General features: G+C 33.3%; 1 protein-coding gene across 1 annotated transcript in view; it reads right to left on the reverse strand.

Annotated features, from left to right (window-relative positions):
* Window positions 1-5,808, reverse strand: part of LOC133338122 (BMP-binding endothelial regulator protein) — a gene marked incomplete at its 5' end in the record, with an annotated part of 38,932 nt that extends 33,124 nt beyond the window's left edge. The window contains one exon of the mRNA XM_061546308.1: window positions 5,719-5,808. Coding sequence (XP_061402292.1) covers window positions 5,719-5,808 — 90 coding nt within the window. The remainder of the gene's footprint in view (window positions 1-5,718) is intronic.
* Window positions 5,809-16,715: the final 10,907 nt, after the last annotated feature.

Genomic DNA, 16,715 nt, shown 5'->3' on the forward strand with positions numbered 1-16,715 from the left:
AGTCTAGGTGACGTGTAATTAATATTATTTGAATGGAAAATAAAATAAATCATACGTTACGTATAAGGAAGGTAATTTAATTTTTATACCCTTCACCACACTGTGGTACAGGGTATTATGTCTTTGTTCATATGTTTGTAACAGGCTAAAGGAAACGTGATAGATACATGGGTCCTTTTGAGAATATGCATAGAATCACTTTCTGAGTCGCTTTCTGCATGTCCGATCGTCTGTCCGTTTGTCTGTAGATGTTAAATTGTACAGTACAGGTCGCATTTATGATACGATTTGGATGAAATTTGGCACAAGACACTTATTTGGCCCAAGGACGGACCCTATTGAAATTGGGAAAAATCAGATTCAGATATAGCTTCCGTATATATTTTCGTCCGATTTAATATAAATGGTGCACCAAAGTCCCGATATTTCTTTCGATTTGCACAAAATTTGGCACAAAGCACACAATTAGGTCCAAAATGGTGTGTGCCAAGTTTCGTGAAGATCGGTTAAGATTTATGTAAATTTTATGCACCAGAGTCTCTATATATCTATTGATTTGCACGATATTTTGCAAAGTGTACTGAATTGGGTATAGAATTGTGTGTGTCAAGTTTGGAGAAAATCTTGTCAAATTTAGATATAGCTCCCATATATAGTGTACTGAATTGAGTCTAGAATGATGTCTGTCAAGTTTGGAGAAAATCGGGTCAGATTTAGATATAGCTCCCATATATATTTGCGTCCGATTTAAGGTAAATGGGACACCAAAGTCCCTATATATCTTTCGATTTGCACGAAATTTAGCATAGTGTACTGAATTCGGTCTAGAATGACGTGTGCCTAGTTTCCAGAAAATCGGGTCAGATTTCGATAGAGCTCCCGTATATTTTGTCGGCCGATTTTATGTTAATGGTGCACCAACGTCTATATATATATCCGTCGATTTGCACGAAATTTGGCATAGTGTACTGAGTTAGGACGAGAATGACGTGTGTTAGGTTTCGAGAAAATCGGGTCAGATTTAGAAATAGCTCCAATATATATTTACGTCCGATTTAAAGTAAATGGAGCATCGAAGTCCCTATATACCTTTCGATTTGTATGAAATTTGTCATAGGATACTCAATTAGGTCCTGAATGACGTGTGTTAGGTTTCGAGAAAATCGGGTCAGATTTAGATATAGCTCCAATATATATTTTCATATAATATAATTAGGTCCAGAATGACGTGTGTTAAGTTCCGAGAAAATCAGTTCAGATTTAGATGTAGTTGACATATATAGTTTTCTCCGATTTTATGTAAATGGTGCACCAAAGTCCCTAGATATATTTCGATTTGCACGAAATTTGTGTTAGGTTTCGAGAAAATCGGGTCAGATTTAGATATAGCTCCAATATATATTTTCGTCCGATTTAAGGTAAATGGTGCACCGAAGTCCCTATATATTTTTCGATTTGCGCGAAATTTTGCATAGTGTACTGAATTGGGTCTAGAATGACGTGTGTCAAGATTCCAGAAAATCGGGTCAGATTTCGATAGAGCTCCGATTTTGTGTAAGTGTTGCAGCAAAGTCCCTATATATCTTTCGATTTGCGCGAAATTTGGCATAGGGTACTGAATTAGGTCCAGAATGACGTGTGTTCCGATAAAATCAGTTCAGATTTCGATAGAGCTGCCATATATGTTTTCGTCCGATTTTATGTAAATGGTGCACCAAAGTCCCCATATATGTTTCGATTTTCGCGAAATTTGGCATAGTGTACTGAATTAGTTTATAATGATGTGTGCCACGTCAGATCGGGTCAGATTTCGATATAGCTCCCATGTATATTTTCGTCTGACTTAAGGTAAATGGGCATTGAAGTTCCTATATATCTTTCGATTTGCTCGAAATTTGGCATATCGCACTTAATTAATTCTAGAACGATGAGTGTTAAGATTCGTGAAAATCGATTCAAATTTCGATATAGCTCCCATGTATATTTTCGTCCTATTTTATGTAAATGGGCACCAAAATCCCTATATATCCTTGGATTTGGACTTAATTTGGCATAGTGTACTGAATGAAGCCTAGATTGATGTGAGTTAAGTTTCGTGAAATCGGTTCAGATTTAGATATAGCTTCCATGTATATTTTCGTCCGATCTTTTGGGATAGAGTAGTGAATTGAGTCTAGAATAATGTGTTGTAAGATTTGGAAAAATCGGTTCAGATTTCAATTTAGCTCCCACATATATATATATATATATATATATATAACTGTGCGGCGTACCGCATGGTATTCAGACGACTATATGTTCCTTCGAGAGAACAATGGCATGCAATTGTAAGGATACATATGTACAATATACCCAAGGTGGTGAAGGGTATCATATAGTCGGCCCAGTCCGAATTTACAACTTTCCTTACTGGTTAGATATTAATTTTTGGACAATATTAAAATGTGAATTTATAAGTTTTCAATATCGTGCCGTGGTTTTAAGAATAAATTGTGGATTTATTAACAAATATTTTCAGGGAACTATATAAGGTAGGGATATAAGGCTTGGATTTACTAAAAAAATTTAAGTTCCTTCAACAGGCTTGGAGTTAATAAAAAAATTTCAAGCACCTACACAAGGCTTGGATTTATACATTTTTTAACTTAATTTATTTCATTTTTGGTAACCAAGCAATATAGCCGTATACGTTACCACTTAACCTAAACTACAAAGACCTCACATGGCTTGGATTTATTAAACAAATGTTCAAGGACCTACACAAAATTTTTGTTGATTTCAATTAATAAAATTCATGCAATTAGCAATGACATTAAATATCTCTCAACTTATTTTCTTAATTAAATATCTCAGCTATAAGTCAAACATCTATCAGACATAAACTGAATAAATCTTCTCCAGCAAACTATGAGCATAACTCAAAACTGCAGCTCATAAATAATTAAAAACAATTTCAAAGAGTACATAAATTGTGCGTGAGTTAAAAACTTCTCACAAGATTCCATTCAATTGTCACCAAGTTTAACTAGAAAACTTGAAACAGAAAGGATAATTCAATTGAAAACAAAACTTTTTCTGTTTAACAGATATTCGCTCTCTCTCTCGCTCATATTTTACAAAACTTTTAATTGGAAAACTAATTGAATAATTTGAATTGTAAATTATAAACAAAAGAAGAGAAAGAAAATGAAGCATGGAATGAAGACATTTCAAATGACAAACTTTGTTTAATTGAAATATTCGGAGAGATCTATTAGAACCATTGTCTAAAATAATAAATAAAATAAAAAAATATGTACAATTAAAAATGTTTAAAATAAAATAACAATTAGTATGGCAGTTGATTGCCTTTTTTGTATACTGGAGTATAAAAATAAGTTGTTTTTTTTTATTTTTAATTTTCAGTTTTCTTGTGAATATTTTAATTTTTGTCCAGCCATGTGGAGAGCCCATACATAGTTAGCAAGCATGCCTGCCTGGCTGCATGGCAAAAGGCCAGGTCAAGTAGTAGTGTTATTGCAATAATGTTAAATTTGTCGTTGCCAAGAAAATGACAGAACACGAAGAAACAGCATTATTAGCAACAAGCCAGAACAAAAAACAGAAAAAAACGTTAGAAACTTTCGTAGATATATATTTATGGGTATGTCGAATAATATGATATTCTATAAAATCAGGTGAGTAAGAAAGTGGGCCCTTTAAGATGCCCATAGGTGAGAACAAGCATGAATTTGATGTAGATTTTTGAAATAATATATTTTCCAGCCTCATATGAGGCGTGGATTTTTTAAAGAATATTTTTTCCAGCCTCATATGAGGCGTGGATTTTTTAAAGAATATTTTTTCCAGCCTCATATGAGGCGTGGATTTTTTAAAGAATATTTTTTCCAGCCTCATATGAGGCGTGGATTTTTTAAAGAATATTTTTTCCAGCCTCATATGAGGCGTGGATTTTTTAAAGAATATTTTTTCCAGCCTCATATGAGGCGTGGATTTTTTAAAGAATATTTTTTCCAGCCTCATATGAGGAGTGGATTTTTTAAAGAATATTTTTTCCAGCCTCATATGAGGCGTGGATTTTTTAAAGAATATTTTTTCCAGCCTCATATGAGGCGTGGATTTTTTAAAGAATATTTTTTCCAGCCTCATATGAGGCGTGGATTTTTTAAAGAATATTTTTCCAGCCTCATATGAGGCGTGGATTTTTTAAAGAATATTTTTTCCAGCCTCATATGAGGCGTGGATTTTTTAAAGAATATTTTTTCCAGCCTCATATGAGGCGTGGATTTTTTAAAGAATATTTTTTCCAGCCTCATATGAGGCGTGGATTTTTTAAAGAATATTTTTTCCAGCCTCATATGAGGCGTGGATTTTTTAAAGAATATTTTTTCCAGCCTCATATGAGGCGTGGATTTTTTAAAGAATATTTTTCCAGCCTCATATGAGGCGTGGATTTTTTAAAGAATATTTTTTCCAGCCTCATATGAGGCGTGGATTTTTTATTATTTAAAGAATATTTTTTCCAGCCTCATATGAGGCGTGGATTTTTTAAAGAATATTTTTTTCAGCCTCATATGAGGCGTGGATTTTTTAAAGAATATTTTTTCCAGCCTCATATGAGGCGTGGATTTTTTAAAGAATATTTTTTCCAGCCTCATATGAGGCGTGGATTTTTTAAAGAATATTTTTTCCAGCCTCATATGAGGCGTGGATTTTTTAAAGAATATTTTTTCCAGCCTCATATGAGGCGTGGATTTTTTAAAGAATATTTTTTCCAGCCTCATATGAGGCGTGGATTTTTTAAAGAATATTTTTTCCAGCCTCATATGAGGCGTGGATTTTTTAAAGAATATTTTTTCCAGCCTCATATGAGGCGTGGATTTTTTAAAGAATATTTTTTCCAGCCTCATATGAGGCGTGAATTTTTTAAGGAGTATTTTTTCAAGCCTCATATTAATCCTGAATTTTTTAAAGAATATTTTATCCAGCCTTATATGAGACCTGGACTTTTTTCTAGAAACTCTTCAGCGTAGATTTTTAAATAGTATAATGTGGGATCCTCGCAAACGTATATTTTTTAAAGAATATATTTTAGGGCCCTCGAAAATGTATATTTTTTAAAGAATACTTTTTACCAACAACTCCTCTGTAGATTTTCTTTGGAATATTTTTTGACCATCCACAACGCCATATCCAGTTTTAGTCCCACTGAATATTTATTACTTTTAAATATAAAAATATTCATCCAAAAAATTGAGTTAAAGGATCATTTAAAGGCCCCCTAAATACTTCCACCTTAATCCCTTCTCTGTTGCATACATACAAGTCCCATGGACGTCTCTTCTTTAAATTCAACTTTTCCTCTGGTCATATATTTCTTTCAAAGATTCGACTTTGATAGTTGGGCTTTTAAATTCCGTTTAGTGCACTTCCTTGTAAATATGTATAGATTTATGTATCTTTTTTTTCTTATTGGAATCACTTTTTAATCTGAGGTCAACACATATAAATATTGTCATGTCTTCTAGACATCTGCATGTGTGAGTGTGTGCACAACATTTCCGTTCTATGGCGCGTTTTTCCTATAGACTTATAATGCAGTAGTTTCTAATTTTAAGTTAGAAAAGGGATTGAATGGGATGGTTTAAAAAATGTATAAAGACATTTTCTTCTTCTTATTCTTTTTGGTATAGAAAAAAATGTTGTTGGAAAGCTTACCTGACAGGAACATGTATAACATTTGGAATTTTTGATTGGAACGTGAATTTCTTCATTTTCATCGGAACATGATTCAAGTTTGCCTGTAAAGAAATAAAAACATTTAATTGAATTTTTTATTAGCGAATGGATACATTTTTAAATTAATTTTTAAATAATAACATTTCTAGCAATACAATCGCGAATTTTTTAATGAATATTTTTTCTATGACCATCAAGGATTTTTTGAGGAATATATATTTTTTATATGACTATCAATATACCCTTCACCACACTGTGGTACAAGGTATTATGTCTTTATGCATATGTTTGTAACAGACAAAAGGAAACGGTATATATATGGCCCCTTTTGAGAAAATGTTTAAAATCACTTTCTGAGAAGATTTATGCATGTCCGTTCGTCCGCCCGTCTGTAGATGTTAAATTGTAAACAAAGTACAGGTCGCGTTTATGGTCCGATTTTGATAAAATTTGGTACAAGTCACTTATGTGACCCAAGGATGAACCCTATTGAAATTGAAGAAAATCGGATTAGATTTAAATATATCTCCCATATATATTTTCGTCCGATTCAAGGTAAATGTTGCACCAAAATCCCTAAATATCTTTCGATTTGCACGAAATTTGGCATAGGGTACTGAATTGAGTCTTGAATGATGTGTGTCAAAATTCGAGAAAATCGGTTCAGATTTACTTACAGCTCCCATATATATTTTCGTCCGATTTAAGGTAAATGGGGCACCAATGCCCCTATTTGTCTTTTGATTTGCCCGAAATTTGACATAGGATACTGAAAGAGGTCTAGAATGATGTGTGTTAGGTTTCGAGAAAATCGGTTAAAATTTTTATATAGCTCTCGTATATAGTTTGCACCGATTTTATGTAAATGATGCACCAAAGTCCCTATATGACTTTCGATTTACACAAAATTTTGCATAGTGTATTGAATTGAGTCTTGGATGTCGTGTGTTAGGTTTCGAGAAAATCGGTTAAAATTTTGATATAGCTCCCGTATATATTTTTGTCCGATTTTATGTAAATGGTGTACCAAAGTCCCTGTATATGTTTCGATTTCCACAAAATTTGGCATATCGTACTGAATTAAGTCTATAACCAGTGAGCGAAGCAGTATAGTCGGACGGGGCCGACCATATGATACCCTACACAACTTCCATGGAAATCTAACTTTCTGTGGTTCTGTATTCTGAGATTTGGCAATATTTCGCGATATTTGCACACTTTTGACTGGCTAGAGGTTAACAAATGTTACTAATAATCAGTTATGTTGTAATGTTCGGCTTTCGACTCGAAAAGTACAAATAATTAAGTTTTCATCCGAAAAATTATTATCTGATAATCACCTAACATTTTAGACGTTGTCCTTGACCATAAGTATTAAGTATTTGGTCCATTTCATCCCCTAAATATTAACCAATCTTTACCAAAAACAATAGGGGTCTTCATTGGCCAGAACCCATCCTACATGCAAAATTTCGTGAAGATTGGACCATAACTGTGGCCTGTATCGTGTTTACAAACTTTAATGGACGGACGGACGGACACACATGTCTAGATCGGCTCAGCTAGTCGAGATATGAAGATCGGTATACTTAAAGGTGGATCTAGGATCAATATTTCGCGGCGTTATAAACTCTTGGGGCTTCACAAAGCTATAATATCCTGACAACATAGTTGTGTAGGGTATAATGATATGTGCTATGTTTTGATATGTGCTAAGTGTTGGTTCAGATTTTGACATAGCTCATATATATTTTCTTCTGATTTTATGTAAATTGTGCACCCAAAGTTTGTCCGATCGCCACACAATTTTGTACAATGTAATGTAGTTAATATAAATTAATCTCTGGCAAGTTTCGTTGAAATCGATTTAGATTTAGATATACCTTCTACATATATATTTTCGCCCGATTTTGACACAAAATTTTGCACAACGTACTGAGGCTACTATTACCTAGAAGTTATATAGAAATTCTGCACCAAACCAGGTGGGTCCGATTGGCACAAAATTTTACGCAACGTACTGCAGATACTATAACATAACGTGTGGCAAGTTTTGTTGAAATCGGTTCAGATTTAGATATAGCTCCTATATATTGTTTCGTTCGATTTTAAGTAAAAGGTGCACAAAACCCCAAACTTATGCCGTTTGCTAAAAATTTTTGCATAACGTACTAAAATTAGTATTGCCTAATGTTTGCCAAGTTTTGTAGGAATAAATTCCGATTTAGATATAGCTCCCATATATAGTTTCATTCGATTTAAAGTAAATGGGACACAAAAGAGCCAAAGTTATGCCGATTGGCACAACATTTTGCACAACGTACAGGAGTTAATATAACCTAACATATGGAAAGTTTTGATGAAATCGGTTCAAATTTGGATAGCGCTACCATATATATTTTTTCCGATTTTTAGTAAATGATGCACCAAGATCTCAAAATGTGGCCGAAATGCACAAAACATACCTAACCATCTGTTGAATATACCCAAAGTGGTAAAGGGTATCATATAGTCAGCCCTGTCAGACTTTACTAATTTCTTTACTGCTTGAAGAATATTTCCCCGGGCATCAAATAGGCCTAGATTTCTTATAGAACATTTTAAATAGATCTTGTGACAGACATATACTCCATTCAGCTCGTCAAGAAAGACTCACTTCAGCTCCTCAGTCAAGACTCCATCTAGTTCTGATGAAAAAATATTACCCCTCCAATAGTATACGTATTTACTTGATAAATATCCATCATCTTCTTATCACCCTTCTAAAACAAAGTTTCCAAGCCTTCTTACAAATAAAAATTCCTAGAACCACCCACGTATACCCTTTGTTTTCTAATAAATTCATACCACCCATGGTTTAAAATATTTCTCTGTTGATTTTTCAATTATTCAACCCCAACATCGTTCATCGTTCGTAATAATAACAAGATTAACAACATGTCATGTCATAGGAAACTTGTAAAATCACCGCCAATTCAAAATTGAAAAAAACAAATCCATAAATATTGATTTTTATACATCGACAATGTACATTAATTAGCCCAAAGGGCTTGTAACAATCATAAAACCCAATGGGGTGCCTATGAAAATAATTTCAATTGCCACCAGGTATGCGAGAACAATGGGAGCCCTATTATCGTTTTGATATAACCACACATATATATGTATGTGTGTGTGTGCAGTAACGCCTCCCACCATTATTGATCGATTGATAGTCACACAGTATGGTATCAATAACTGGGAAAAATACAAAGCAAACAACAACAAAGACAATGAATGGAGTTGTTTTGCTTGCCACCGCTTGTGGTGAGTTGCATCCAAAATGAAAGAGGTTCTGTGTTCGAAAAAAAATCACTGTGTTTTGTTTGCTGTCACTATTGATGATGATCTGTTTTTGTGTGTGCGCCTATCTTCATTTATGATTGATGACAGTTTAAGCGCCATTTAAACCTTTTCCATGTGAGGTTAGAGGTGGGAACGAGGTTTTCCAATACATTGGTGTGTAGGTGGTGGTTAGATGGAAAACAGAAAAAGTTTTATTTAACAAATCCACGTCTATGGTGATTATAAAAAAAAATTCTAAATAAAAAAACGCATATTTGCAGTATTCTAATAAATTTCTAAAAATCCCAGTATCCAAATTGTTTACAAACAACTGCAATACTGATGATCTTAACCCAATTTCCCAATAAATATAATAAAAAAATAAAAATCTCCAAATTTGACCACAAAGATAGAAATTGGAACAAATAAATGAAAAAAAAATCATATAAACAATGTTTCAATTTTTTTGGAATATATATATTTTTTTGTTATTATTATTGTTTGCCGAATCAATTTTTTCGATTTTTTTTGCATTTCAAATAATCATTGAACAAACAGAATTGATATTAAACAACTGGCATGGCGCGTGTACATATTCGTATTATTGGCAACGCAGGTGGTCCAATTCGTTCGTTTCAAATCAAATCAAACAAGCGACCGAACCAAAAAAACCTACACGCGCCTTCAAACAATTCAAACTCCCTCTTGAGTTCGGATATTTATTTGTGTAAGATGTAGCAAACAATCGAAAAAAGAAAACAAACAAAAATTATTAAAAAGTATTTAAAATTGAATACCAAAAAAAAAAACATCAAAATATTGGAAAGAAAAAAATGAAGATTAAATTACTTGCGATTTTTTTTTTTGCTCATTGAATTGTCTATATTGGCGTGTGTGTGTGTGTGTGTGTGAGAAGAAATGTTGTTTATTTTCTTGATTATTATTACTATCAAATGTTATTATCCATAACCAATTTGGAATATTATTTCCTTGAGATTATTTCATGGCAAAACACACACACAAAAATAATAATTGTGGTGAGATATCAACTTGAGACAAACATCGATATCAAGGAAATAAGAAATAAAAGTTTTCAAATATTTTTTTCAAATATCAAGAAGGAGAAGTGGATTTTGGATTTTTAATAAAAAACGAGAGGCATGGATTTGAAATAAATATTTAAGTAGGGTATTCAAAAGGCGTGGATTTTTAATTAACATGTTTTGCAGGGTCTATAAAAGGAGTGGATTTTTAATTAACATTTCTTGCAGGGTCTATAAAAGGCGTGGATTTTCAATAAATATTTTTTATGAGGACTACAAGATGCACGGATTTTTAATAGTTTTTTAGGAGTCTACAAAAGGCGCGGATTTTTAATAGTTTTTTTTTTAAGAGTCTACAAAAGGCGTTGATCTTTAAAAAATATTGTTTTTATGAGGACTGCAAGAGGCGAGGACTTTTATACCCTTTACCACACTGCGGTACAGGGTATTATGACTTTGTGCATATGTTTGTAACAGGCAAAAGGAAACGAGATAGACCCATAGTTTCTTTTGAGAATATGCATAGAATCACTTTCTGAGACGATTTATGCATGTCCGTCCGTCTGTTGGTGTTATGTTGTAAACAAAATACAGGTCGCATTCATAATCCGAATTGGTTGAAATTTGGCACAGCTCATTTATTTGGTCCAAGGACGAACCCTATTGATATATTTTCGTCCGAATGGTGCACCAAAGTCCCTATATATCTTCCGATTTACACCAATTTTGGCATAACGTACTGAATTGAGCCTAGCGTGATCTCTGCCAAGCTTCGTGAAAATCGGTCAAAATTTAGATATAGCTCCCATATATAGTTTCGTCCGATTTTATGTAAATCGTGCACCAAAGTCCATATATATCTTTCGATTTGGTCGAAATTTGGCATAACGTACTCAATTGAGCCTAGAGTGATGTCTGCTAAGTTTAGTGAAAATCGGTTCAGATTTAGTTATAGCTCGGTTCAGATTTATATATAGCTCCCATATATAGTTTCGTCCGATTTTATGTAAATGGTTCACCAAAGTCCATATATATCTTTCGATTTGCTCGAAATTTGGCATAACGTACTGAATTGAGCCTAAAGTGATGTCTGCCAAGTTTAGTAAAAATCGGTTCAGATTTCGATATAGCTCCCATATATAGTTTTGTCCGATTTAATGTAAATGGTGCACCAAAGTCCCCATATATCTTTCGTTGTGAACGAAATTTAGCATAGCTTACTGAATAAGGTATAAAACGATGTGTTTTAAATTTCGTGAAAATCGGTCTAGATTTATATATAGCTCCCATATATATTTTCGTCCGATTTTAGGTAAATAGTGCACCAAAGTCCCTTTATGGCCTTCACAGCGTACTGAATTAAGTCTAGAATGATGTGTGTTAGGTTTCATGAAAATCGGTTCCGATTTAGATTTAGATTGTTACGTCCGATTTAAGGGAACCCCACCCATTCTCGATTTTAATTTTTCAAGATTTTCAATGGGCTGGTAAATCAATACCAATGCTTGTTAAGGTTTGTAACTTTGCACATATATATTTGAAGATTTAAAAAAGAAGAAAAATAATTTACAAAAAATTTTTGTTGTTGTTTTGTTGTAGTTTTTTGTAATTAAAGAAAAGTTCTTATTTTGGATGGCGGGCATGATAACTCCACACTGGATCATCGGAATCCGAAAATTCCAACGGTGTTAGAAAGAGTACATGTCTGGCTCTCGTATGAACTAGGATTATTGACCTCGCTCTAAAATTAACAAAATGGCGGACCTTTGAAAAAATATTTTTGGAAAATCGCCGATTTTTGACCAAAAATCAAGTTAACAAATAAGGAAGATCTTCACCGATTGGCTTTATCCTAGTTCATACGAGAGCTATACACTACCAGAGAAACGTTGCAAAATTTGGAACCGATTGGATTATTAGTTTTTGAGTTATCGTGCCCGCCATTCGCAAAAAAATGTTTAGAGAAAAACGCGTTTAAAGTTTGAGAAGCCCTTCAGTCGTCACTTGATGCTGACACAATAAATCGGATATATCTTCAAGAGTTCTTGAGATTTTCACTTGAAATTTTGTAGAGACCTTCTTTAATCAGTGTTGATTCGAATTATATAAACAAAAATTTTGACCCCGAGAATGGGGGGGTCCCCTTAATGTAAATTATGTACTAAAGTCCTTGTATATATTTGGCATAGCGTACTGAATCAGGTCTAGAATGATGTCCCTATATATCTTTTGATTTGAACGAAATTTGAAGTGTGTGAATGATGTGTGTTAATTTTCGTGAAAATTGGTTCACGGTTCTTAAAATTTTGCTTAACGTAGTGAAGTTAATATAGCCCAACGTGTGGCAAGTTCCATTCAAATCGATTCAGATTTGGATATAACTCCTATACATATTTTCGATTGGAATTAATATGACCGATATGCTAAAAGTAGTATTAATATATTCGACCGACTGCATGTTTATTGGTTTTGAAATAATCAACGAGTATCCGCTTGAGTTTTGCTTTAAATCGATTTTTTAGTCTCATCCTCTATCTATCTATCCAAATGAAGAGTTTAGTATAGGTTCCAGAATGACATGTTTATGGATTGATCTAAGTCGGTTCATATTTCTATATAGATCATGTTATGTTAGAATGCATCTGTTGAATGTACTCGCTTTTATGAAGGTAATCATATAAGCGGCCCTGCCCAACTTTACTACTTTCCTTACTGGTTTTAAATAAATATATTTTTAGACTCTAGAAAAGAAGTACATTTTTTAATACTTAATAATTTTTAAGAAGTGAATAATTTAAATGTAATATTATAAATATATTTTAAGGTCCTTAAAAATTCGTTGTCCAAAATAAAGTCTTTACTCTTCAAACCTTCAAACAAATACACAATTAACTAATGGTGTTACATTGGAACTCTTGAACCTATTTTTCTTAATTTGTTTTATGATAGCTAGTTCTATTTTCGGCGTTATTCTAAAGAACTGACTTAGTAGTTTGAAAATAAAATAATAATATCTTCGTGTTTTTTTTATATTCTACACACACAATATGCTTGTTACCATAAATTGAACCGGGCAAACATCGACGATGACAACAACAACAATTATTATGGAAACATTACAACATTTGTTAAGCGCCACTTCAAAAAAGTTAAACTCTTCAAACATCATAGCGGCATTTAAGTGTTTTTTTCTCTTGACTTTAAGCGGTGGGATATTTAGGTTAAAGATCTTTGCCACATTACAGTCTCATTATAGACAAAACAAAAAATCGTTAAACATTTGTATATCTCCCTCTACATTATTACAAGCGTTGGGGTTGGGGAATGGGGAAACATTGGCGCTTAGTTTACCTCTTCAAAAGCGATGGTTGATGGTTTACCAGACAAATGATATACATTTTGGTTGGTTTGACGCTATTTACACTCCAAAGCGACAGCGGATATTTTTGAACAAACATTTTTTTCTGTAGTGGATCTTTAGGAATAGAGACGACGCCTACACCACCATGGTTGTTTAGCCTGATTTACACCAGACATTGAGAAGTGAATGAATGTAAATTAACGTTACAACGATCATCAGATACATAGCACATACAGTCATGAAAGAGAGGAGGAGAGGTGGAAATCAAACATCAAAGGCAAAAATAACAATATACTTTAATATATCTTCAGATCGATGGTGGTGTTGTCCGCCAATGAAATTGAAGTCAAATGTCAGACAAATACGATATATGCCAAGATATTTTAAAGAGAGGTGGAAAAATGATTTTTGGCAATGAAATTATTTTTTACCCAAGCCAATGGATCGTTGAAGAAATATTCATGTTTGAACTTAACATTTGGAGTTTTGTGAACCATTTATGTAAAATCGGACGAATATATATATGTATATGCTATGTCGAAATCTGAACCGATTTTCCCGAAACTTACCACACATCATTCTAGACATCATTCAGTGCGCTACGCCAAATTTCATTTACTTACACCATTTACTTAAATTCGGAAAAATTTATATATGGGAGCTATATCTAAATCTCGCACTATTTTAGACCTAATTCATTGCACTGTGTTAAATTTCGTGGAAATCGAAGGATCTATAGATACTTTGGTGCACCATTTATATAAAATCGGATGAACATTTATATGGGAGCCATATCAATATATCACGAAATTTTACACACATTGTTCTAATCCTAATTCAGTATTCGTGGAAATCGAAGGACATATAGAGACTTTGGAGCACCATTTACATAAAATATGACGAAAATAGATATTTGAGCTATATCTAAATCTGAATCGATTTTTACGAAATTTAAGACATATCCTTCTATACTCAATTCAATACGATACGCCAAATTCTGTGCAAATCAAAGGATATAGAGGGACTTTGGTGCACCAATAACATAAAATCGGACAAAAATATATATGGGAGCTATATCTAAATCTGAACCGATTTTCAGGAAACTTAGCACACATCATTCTAGACTTAATTCAGTACGCTGTGCCAAATTTCGTGCAAATCGAAAGCTACTTAGGGTCTTTGGTGCACCACTTAATTTAAATCGGACGAAAATATATGTGGGAGCTACATCGAAATCTGAACCGATTTTTATGAAACTTAGCACACATCATTTTAGACTTAATTCGAAAGCTACTTAGGGTCTTTGGTGCACCATTTAATTTAAATCGGACGAAAATATATGTGGGAGCTACATCGAAATCTGAACCGATTTTTATGAAACTTAGCACACATCATTCCAGGCTTAATTCAGTACGCAGTGCTAAATTTCGTGCAAATCGAAAGATATATAGGTACTTTGGTGCACCATTTACCTCAAACCGGACGAAAATATATATGGGAGCTATATCTAAATCTGAACCGATTTTCACAAAACTTAACACACATCATTATTGGCCTAATTCAGTACGATATACCTAATTTCGTGCAAATCAAACGATTTATAGGGACTTTGGTCCACTATTTACATCAAATCGGACGAAAATATATATGGAAGCTATATCTAAATCTGAACCGATTTGCAGGAAACTTTACAAACATTATTCTAGACCTAATTTAGTGCGCTATGCCAAATTTCGTGCAAATCGAAAGATATATAGGGACTTTGGTGCACCATTTACCTCACATCGGACGAAAATATATATGGGAGCTATATCTAAATCTGAACCGATTTTTCCGAATTTCAATAGGGTTCGTCCTTGGGCCAAATTTCATCTAATTTGAATAAAAAATTCGACCTGTACTTTGTTTACAATTTAACATGGACAGACAGACGGACGGACGGGCGAACATGCATGCATCGACTTAGAAAGTGATTCATATTCTCAAAAGGAACCATGGGCCTATCTTGTTTCCTTTTGCCGGTTACAAACATATGCACAAAAACATAATAGCCTGTACCACAGTGTGGTGAATGGTATACAAAATCAATGCCTCATCTGGACAATGAAAAATATTTCTTAAAAAAAATACATCTTCGCAACTGATTACACCACCCCTTGTTCAAATTTCTAAACTCGATTACCTCAAAATATCTCACAGTACTAAAGAACGGTATATGCGCATAGAAAGAAAAAAACTAATCAAATAAAATCTGGGATAATCTGTAACATATGGTAAGCATGTTCATGTTCACTGGCTGAACCTCTACGTCCGTGTCAGTTAAACATGAAACTGGCTTAACAGCACAAAAAAATAAGGAAAGACATAAAAGTGAACTGTTATAAGACCATGTTATGAAGCCCACTTAAAATGTCATAACACAAATTCGTCAAAATCCTCAGTTTAACATAAGACCAAGTTTGACATAAAAGAAAGTTGGAAAGGTAGACCAAAAAAGAAAACCAGCGGGAATTTGAATGGAAAATTAGGTGATTTATGGGTGTGTGTGAAAAGCAATTTCTTAAAATCTCCAATAATTTAAATATGCATGCTAAAGAAATGAAGTTTTTGGATTGGAAATTTAATGGCAGAATATTTAAGTCAGCATTACAAATTCGAAGTAACTCACATAGAAGATTTGAATGTAAAATCTTCTATTTGAGTCACTTTTAAAAATCTCACCGTTTTTAATATAATATGACTGGTTGGATCTGCAAATAACATTTCAATATGTGTCTGGACTCTATTCAACTATTATACTGTCGGCTACAATATTTCAAAATATATGTATCTCTATTCGAAAAAGTTCAGTCATCGGTGATCAACATCAACGGCATCATCAACATTGTGAATTTATTTATATTCGCCATGAGTATCGAATGGTCCATAAATTCCGCAAAGGAAAACAACTTTGTTTTGTGAAAACAAATAACAGAATTGTAATTCAGGAAATCTTTTGATATCACAAAGTAGGAGCCTGTCCCACACAGACAAACACTCACACACACACACTCAGATTCGAGCACTTTGTTGACTTTTACTGGAGAGTGTAATTTGTTAAGACTTTTTATAGACATTTGAAAGATTGCGTAAATTTACAATTGTACTGCACATACAATAACATCAACAACAACAACAATACACTTTATAAAATATGGTGGAATGTTTTCTTTCCCTGCTTTACAAGTCAAAATGAATTATGGCAAAGA

This window comes from Musca vetustissima, unplaced genomic scaffold, assembly GCF_032173495.1.
Source record: "Musca vetustissima isolate MV318-11 ecotype Yass unplaced genomic scaffold, APGP_CSIRO_Mvet_v1 utg39868, whole genome shotgun sequence".
Taxonomy (NCBI): domain Eukaryota; kingdom Metazoa; phylum Arthropoda; class Insecta; order Diptera; family Muscidae; genus Musca; species Musca vetustissima.